Raw genomic sequence first — 8,536 nt, 5'->3', positions numbered from 1 at the left:
GTTTATTCTAAATAGATACCAAGTGATGGGATTTAGATGCTCACATGAACACCAACACAACCTTTTGATGAGAAATAGCCAGCACAAGATGTCATTATTCTACTATACTATGCAAAGTATGTAATAATTGAGGGCTAGTTTAATTTTCTACATTAATAATAGACCAAGTTGATATATTTTTTTAAATGATTTAATTAATAACTTTATTTTGTAATTCAAGTGTTTATAAGGATTTTCACGCTATACATTCAACAAACAAAATACTAGAGAATCTTCATGGAGTCATTTTCATGTAAAATCCCACCACTCCAACATTTTAAGCAATTATGTTTTGAATTTCAACCTTTTTTCTCAAACCTGCATATGAACTTAATTTCCTCAAATAGCTCAATATGAGAAAATAGACAAACGGGCTCATAATAAATTAGATATATCATTGTAGGAATTACAAAATTATAAAAAACGCATAAGAAACTCTTATTTATAGAGTAATCTAGCAAATATGCGGGTCATATTTATTTATATTCATCACATGTCACATATTCTATTCATATTAAACACACCTACATGGCAGTTTATGATTGAGATTTTCATGATTCCGGTCTAATTTTATTTTGTTCATTTGTGTGATTTTCTATATTACTTTTCCCTGAAAGATTCACCAATGTAAATGGCATGTTAAACACACCTATATTTTGTTTTGATCGGATTTTGGAATAACTGGTATAATCAGATTAAGTTTCATCATGCTCTGAATTTTATTCCATTTCATATTTCTCGGTCAAAATTCAGTTAAGATGTTTTGGTTTTACCCCTCGTGAATAGTATTCTTTTTTAATTTATATTTTTAATTTTTTTTTTATATTTAGTTTATTAAAGACTGAACTTCATTAATTTGTTATGTTTTTTTTATGGTTATTTTAATCACATGATCCATATCACAGGTTTGACATGTTAACTTTATTGACTCAAGTTTTTTTATTTTTTATTTTAATTGTTTTTTTTTAATTTCATCATTATTATTTTAATTATTTTTTTTAATTTCATCATTAAATATCTTGTTAATTATGAATTATATTTTATCATTTGTTTCAATTTATTTTTTATAAAGTTATCTTAATTTTATGATTTGATTCTCAATTTTACAAGTTAATGTGGTTAAACTTAAGTCTTTTTATTGTATCTTTATTTAGATTGATGTTTTTTAATTTTATCATTTAATAATGAATTTATTAAAAATTAAGCGTCATAATTTGTTTAAATCTGTTTTATTTAAGGTTATTATAATCTCACAATCTACATTGCAGATTCAAAAGGTTAAATCAAGTTGACCTGACTAGATCCAATATATTGTTATTTTAATATTTTTTTTAAAAATATTGTCCTAAACTTCATTTTAGTTAAACTATATTTTTATCGGTTATCTAAATTATTTTTAAACTAGTGGAGTCAATTATGTGATATTGATTCAACTTCAATATATATTATTTTTTTTCTAGTAGAAAAATGTTATCTAAGCCTAAAAATTTTTTTATGTTAAAAAAATTAATTTATAGCGTGCTCGGATAGTAAATATGAATATTTAAATTTTAAAATTATGTTTAAATACTGAATTGTATGTAAAATTTAAATTGTTCAATTTCAAGTTAATTTATCTTTATATATATATATATATATAGTAAACCCAGAACGGACTCTAAAATCAAAATGTATCGTTCCAGCTAAAAACGAAATTGATACCATTGAGAGAATCAGCTGATTCTCATGGGCATACATGGGTTAGCTCAACACCTTTGCCCCGGGTTTGATGGATATTTGCTGACCCAATTTGAAATGGGCCAAAGAGTGTGTGAAATGTAATTTCAAATGGGCCAAGTCTTTCTTCGTCATCAAACGAGTCCAAAAACAAAGGCTAATTAGGACACACGGGAAGGGTGCAATAAAAAACTATCTCACAATTTATCATTTTTCTTATAATAATATTCATAGTTTTAAGCTACTCAATAATTGAAATTGATGGTGATTTAATTGTAAATTTAATTATTGTTCGGAGACCTATATTTTCCTAGCCATCAATTTCTTGTCTAAAATTAAAAAAGAAAAGAAAAGATGTTTCATCTGAGTTATTTTATGCGTAAATTATTACACGTACACTGTTTTTTTTTTAAATAATAATTATAAATGTAATTTGCTATTTTTTCCCTGAACACGATTAAAAAACCTTTGCGTTGACATTAGCTCCATGACTGTCCTGATACTGCATGACACAGTCGAAAATGAACCAATTTAACTTGAGCAAAGCATTTTCTTCAAAAACAAATTCTGCCTTGGAATTGCGAGGTCTTCTCTCAGGGAGCACAGCTCTCTCCCTCACCCTTAAATGGGCTATTTGGGCCAGAAGCCTTAATTTTGCCACTCAAAAAGAAGGGCCCAGGAACATGTCACAAACACAAAGAAAACCTCCTTTATCATCTGTTCTAAAAATAAATAATCTTTTTTTTTTATAGACTAATTAAAGAAATGTCATGTCGTCTTTATGTCCATCGCATATCACGGGGTCACATTTATGAGATATGTCTAGCCTCTAAAGGCGGCTGAACAATGATTTATAAAAAATTAATTCTTTTTATCTCAAAATTCTTTTTTATTTTACTTATTTAATATATTAATATTAAAAATAAAATTTAAAAAATAACAAATACTTGATATTTCATCTCACCATTTCTTTTTCATCAATAATGGAAACCTGATGGTGCCGTAATTGTATACTAATTATGATTTCAGGACCATTTCTTAGCCATTAATATCAAAACAAATTAGAAATATATATTTTCGAATGAAGTTATTTTGAACATATATTGTTTCTCTAAAGCATAATTATTTTTATTATATATTTTTTTTTAATTGTTAAGATTTTCAAGTTTTGGAAGAATTAATAATTATAGCCATATGTTATCTTGCTCTTCGCCAGGGCATTGGCACGGTAGGTATAGCATGTAGAGTTCGTAGGCATTATTAGCCGGCTACTGCCTTTTGTTTGTTCAACCACTTTAGCGTACACAGTGGGCGTCGGCAGGAATTTATTTTTCTCTTATAAAAGAAAAGGGTGGGAAACCAGCATGCTTGTTACATGCAAATATTAAAATTAAAATTAAAATTAAAAAAAAACTAAAAGAATGAGGGTTTCATGATACACACAAATTTGTTGTATCATGGATTGGAATAGAGTCACGATGCTTTTATCCTTCTCGAATAAAATCGTTATCGTAGGGTAATACAATTTTTTTACAAGTTTTATTAATCATTATCGAATTAATTTAGAATAATTTGATATTTTTATATTTTTAAAGCACATAAAATAACTAAATTATTCTTAAAATAAAATTTATTTAACTAACATCAAAGGTTTTTCTTTTTAATTTTCACTTTTTTAAGTATATTAAAATAATTAAATTACCCTTAAAGCAAAAAAAAACAAAAAACATCTAGAGGCTTTTTCTTAATCAAGTTGATTGAATAATAATTTTGTATTTTAATAAATATAAAATACTACTTAAAAAACAAAAATGGTTAACGTGCATTGCACCTAGCAATGTATTCCCTGCTCCATTGAGTTTAGGCAACATGAACTATGGATTCCTGTGACTAAAACTTGCAATTTGCAAGAAAATGCCCTTTGAAGCGTTTTGTAACATGGAAATAAAGATTCACATGGTTAAATTTACACCCAACAATTGCTAGATGATGAATTTGATAATGGTATTAACAGTTTAACACTATCTACAACACAGCTCCTTCGATCTCTCACCACCGCTTTTTTTGTCATCACTCACACAACAAACAAATAAAGCATTGCAACACCAAAAAACCACAACTAGGGCACAAGTCCTAGTTAGATATAAAGATTTTAAAATAATAAAATAAGATATGGGGGAAAAACACAGATTATACAGTTTAATTCTTGTTGAGTCATCTACCCTCACTGGTCAATTTTAATGATCCATCCTTCATTAGTTTCAGGCTCAGATTGTTGAACCGCTCTCGTGAATACTGCCTTGATGCTTTCCGCCAATCTGTGCCGGCCTTCATCATTGCGGCAAACTCCTCGTAACTTATTTTTCCATCCTGCAAGTTCACAGAAGGGGGCTCGGGTTAGATTCCATGCATGGCAAGGGGAATAAGCATTGATGGTTATGGGAAGCATTACCAGTTTACAGAGACATTTCCGGGTTTCATTAGGAAGTTTCAAGAAAGTAACACACTGTATCTTTTGCTTGCAGGCATGATATAAGTTTTCTTTTTTCATAGAAGAACGATGATAAACAGGTGCATGCAGAGGACTCCATTTCCATCAAATGTAAAACATGCATGCCGTTTATAGATCAAGGAAAAAAACACAATTGAAAGAAATAAGACTGACCTTATCCGTGTCCACATCATGAATTATAGCATTAATAACGTCTTCATTACTTCCATCAACTTCATCAGCCAAGGCATCTCTTAGCTCATCGATTTCTATGTGCCCACTTTGGTTTTGATCAAAGAATTCAAAGGCTTTGCGAAGGTGTTCGTCATTCCCCATCTTTCTCAGGTGAACAGTAATAGCCATAAATTCTCCATAGTCAAGATAGCCATCTCGATCTGCATCACCCTGTTCAAGAAAACTTGTTAAGTTCATGGCACAAAATGGCAGTTGATGGTGTAGAGGTTCCCTTTTCCCATTCAAGATCAATGTGTTAAAAAGTAGAACACCTAAATTTTGATGACTTACCACTTCCATTAAAATTTGAAGATCAGTCTCAGGGACCTGTTGGCCAAGTTTTTGTAATCCAACTCTTAGCTCGTCAATGTTAATCTTGCCCTTGTTGCCAGTATCCATCACTTGGAATCCCTCCTTTATGCCAGCAACTTCCTCCACTGACAGATGCTCAGCTATTACCTGTTAATTTGACATTGTAAAGAATGGAAGATAATGTAAGAGAGACAGAATTTGGACTAAAACAAATACCAAATCCAAACAATTTAAAGAGGCAAAACCAAGCTTCCTTGAACTGTTAAGGAAAAAAAATTCACTAGATTACTTATTCTACCCAGCAAATGCTTAAGACATTACCCTCAGAGCTCTTTTCTTGAGTTTGTTCATAACAGAAAATTGCTTGAGCCTTGTTCTTACTGTTTCACCTAAAGAAACATTAGGAGCCTTCTTTGCATTCTGCAGCCAAGGGTGATCTGCATGTCAAGAACAAGCAACTTAGAAGACCTGTGATTCCAAGAATTTCATTTTGGGAATTTCCCATGCAATCTCATCCAATTAACCAAATAATAAAAGATCCAAAAGCATAAGACAACAATTCCATTAATTAGTAATGAACATTACCTAGCACTTGCTGTGCTGTAAGCCGGCGCTTTGGGTCAGGATCAAGCATCTTTCTCACAAGGTCTTTGGCATTATCAGAAACTTTGGGCCAAGGATCCCTCTTAAAGTCAATAACTGACCTAATAATTGCCTGTGCAACTCCCTGTTCAGTTTCTGCAGTGGAGGCAGAGTTTTTATCAGTGGAAAATACCTATACCGGCATATCATGCATGTATAGCTAGGAATTGTTCCTGAGCACCCAATGAAAACAGTAATTACGAATAAAGTAGGATTTTCTTTAACCAAAACAAAATACCAACCTGCCCAGAACGGTGGAACACCACAAAGTAAGATATAAAGTATTACACCAGCACTCCAGACATCCACTTCTGGACCATAATTCCTCTTTAGAACTTCAGGAGCCATGTAGTATGGACTTCCCACTATCTCAGTAAATCTTTCACCTGGAGAAAGTAAACCCTCAGCTAATGAACATAGAAGAATGAAAGCTAAAAAGCAGAAATGCAAAGTGAAATGGGTTCGTTTGCAAGGGGAAAAAAAAAAGAAACTGAAGAAAGAGACCAAATTGCACTAGGTGATAGGTAACGATAAGACATTACCGGGTTTGAAAAACACTGACAATCCAAAATCAATTGCCTTCAAAGGTGCATTCTCCTTCTTGTTTCCGAACAAAAAGTTCTCGGGTTTTAGATCCCTATGCATCACCCCATGTTCGTGGCATATCTGCAACAAGGCAAAACATATCTCAGAAGCATTAGGATTCCGCTAATTGAATATAATGTGTGCAAGATGGGAGGAATAGTGTCGTTTTAGGAATAACATGCTGTATGATAAGAAGGAAGGAAATCCCTACAAGCCTTTCCATTGATTTTGGACAGCACAGAAGTTAATACCAAGAGGTTAACATTTTTATGCAAATGAATTATTTTACAGTCAAATCTTCATTGTTAGCAAAAGAGTTTCGAAACAGTGGTGAGAAATCAAATTGAGAAAAGAGGAAACTGAGAAAACCAAGAGGAAATCAAACATTTAGGTACTAGCTACACAGTTACTCACGAAGCTAATGACAAGTGTGTCAGGGGAGGAATCAAGATGATGAACCCTAGAGGTTACTCAAAGTAAGCAGCAGTAAGCACAACAAGCCAGGGCAAACGGAGGAAATCAACAGAGAGAATCCACACAGTAAAAAAATAAAATTTTCAGATCACCAGAATCAATATCTGCCACATCTACTCATCAAGACAAACTATCCCATAATTCTACCAGACAGTATGCACCAATCACTCCCAGGAGATTAACTTTTTACCAACAACCTATGGGTCCTAGGCTTCCATACACCAAGTATAAAACCATATTTCCTCAGCACTCAAATAGCACCAAGCACCATTTCAAGATCCAAAAGCAAAATTCATGTACAAGCGTTTACAATCAACACATGGAATAGATTCGACTCTGAATTTTTTTTCAAAAAAAAAACCCACAAGAGTGTTTCTTACCTGAACAACCTCCACAATGGTCTTCGTAACAGCAGCAGCAGCCCTCTCAGTGTAGTGTCCTCTAGCCACAATCCTATCAAACAACTCTCCTCCTTCACACAACTCCATCACCAAATGAACTGCACTATCATCCTCATACGTATCCTTCAAGGTCACAAGATTAGGATGCTGAGGCATATGTTTCATGATCTCCACTTCTCTCCTCACATCCTCTATATCAACAGCTGTCCTTAACTTCTTTTTAGAGATAGATTTGCAAGCAAAATTCTCACCAGTCTCCTTATCGGTACACAAGTATGTGATTCCAAATTCACCCCTGCCTAGTTCTCTGCCAAGTTCATATCTTTGCTCAATTTCTTTTCCTGTTGGGTCTCTTAACACAATCAGCTTGTGATTCGTGCCTCCATTATGGTGCCCAAAATCTAAGGCAAATGGGTTTTGTTTCTTCTTGTGCTTCTTTTTCTCATGATCAGGGACTCCTGGTGGTGTTACACAACAATTACCCATGATTCAAAAAAATAAAAAGAAAAGTTGTAAACAGGATGTTTCTTCTGTCCCTTTGTGGGGTACTTGAATTTCAAGGGGGGAAAAAACCGGAATTCGATGATTAGATCAATCGAAATCTGATCTTTAGACGAAAGCAGGAAAGGGTATTTGAAATTAGCTTGGAAGATACAAACTTCACCTACAAATGATCAAATCTCTCAACAGAATTTGAACCCAAAAACGAAGGATAAAGCTTGATTCATGAAGAAAATCTAGATTTCCAAACAAGCTGTTGCCTTTCAAGGAAAAATAGATCAAGAAAGAAAATTTATAAGGATTTGAAGACAAGAAACGAAAAGTGTAATATTCACGGGATGGAAGGGGAAGGTAATGCGGTTGATAAGAGGAATTTATTTGCAAGGCAACATCCACTATTGTATTTTTATATACAAACTAAGAATTCATTCAACAAAACAACACGGGATTGGATTGGATTGGTTCAAAGAGAAGAACAAAAAAGTCAATCCTCTTTACCATGTTATGCAGAACTACACTTCCCTTCCCATCTCTTTCCTTTATCTCTCTTGACAATTTTATATCACTACAAGTCCCCGAGAGAGATGGAAGGCTACTCTGTTGTTTTCCCAAAATATCCAAAACAAAGCTCAACTCATCCTTTTCTTTTTTTTTTGCTTTTATATACTCAATTTTTTTCTTTTATCAGACAATTTTTTTATTATTATTATTTGATGGTGTAGGAAGACCAGTATTCCTTGGTCTACTTGATAAGTGAATATATTTCCTTACTTATTAATTATAATAAACTCGATTGAAAAAGTATGTTTGATTTCGATTACTATAAGTAGTTTGACAATATTACTTCTCATCAAGTGTGTTTAATTTCCATTAATATAATTTAGCTCGATAATATTACTTTATTGTATAATAAGATTATTATATTTTTTAATTACCTTTGGAATGATTTTATAAGTTTATATAGTTTATTTTCATTTCCAATAATGAGATGAAGATTTTGAAAATCTTTGTTTGTTTTTGTATTTTAAAAATCTTGTTTGTTATTATATTTTAAAGGTATTTTTATAAAAAAAAACTAATTTTTTTAGTATTTTCAGATTATTTTAATATTTAATATCAAAATAATTTTAAAAAAATTAAA

The 8,536-nt window shown here is 32.0% G+C and overlaps 1 protein-coding gene across 1 annotated transcript; it reads right to left on the bottom strand.

Moving 5' to 3' along the window:
• Positions 1–3,706: 3,706 nt before the first annotated feature.
• Positions 3,707–7,995, bottom strand: LOC105131839 (calcium-dependent protein kinase 32-like). The gene is made up of 8 exons (XM_011035014.1): positions 6,874–7,995; positions 5,977–6,100; positions 5,677–5,820; positions 5,378–5,530; positions 5,114–5,229; positions 4,772–4,939; positions 4,421–4,651; positions 3,707–4,125 (listed from the first exon to the last, which is right to left on the bottom strand). Exons 1-8 carry the CDS (start codon positions 7,378–7,380, stop codon positions 3,970–3,972), a joined length of 1,599 nt encoding a protein of 532 aa, XP_011033316.1. The 5' UTR covers positions 7,381–7,995; the 3' UTR covers positions 3,707–3,969.
• Between the last annotated feature and the right edge of the window lie 541 nt (positions 7,996–8,536).

The sequence above is a fragment of the Populus euphratica genome, unplaced genomic scaffold (assembly GCF_000495115.2).
Source record: "Populus euphratica unplaced genomic scaffold, PopEup_1.0 scaffold101.1, whole genome shotgun sequence".
NCBI lineage: Eukaryota > Viridiplantae > Streptophyta > Magnoliopsida > Malpighiales > Salicaceae > Populus > Populus euphratica.
This window is presented reverse-complemented; position numbering and strand designations above follow the sequence as displayed.

What these genes read in the sequence shown, in the direction of transcription:
- LOC105131839 (XM_011035014.1), bottom strand. Translation starts at nt 7,380, where the DNA reads ATGGGTAATTGTTGTGTAACACCACCAGGAGTCCCTGATCATGAGAAA. An exon ending in CCATTGTGGAGGTTGTTCAG is followed by an intron (nt 6,101 to 6,873) that starts GTAAGAAACACT and finishes GCCTTGTTGCAG; the next exon opens with ATATGCCACGAACATGGGGT. An exon ending in TCAAGAAAAGAGCTCTGAGG is followed by an intron (nt 4,940 to 5,113) that starts GTAATGTCTTAA and finishes TCAAATTAACAG; the next exon opens with GTAATAGCTGAGCATCTGTC.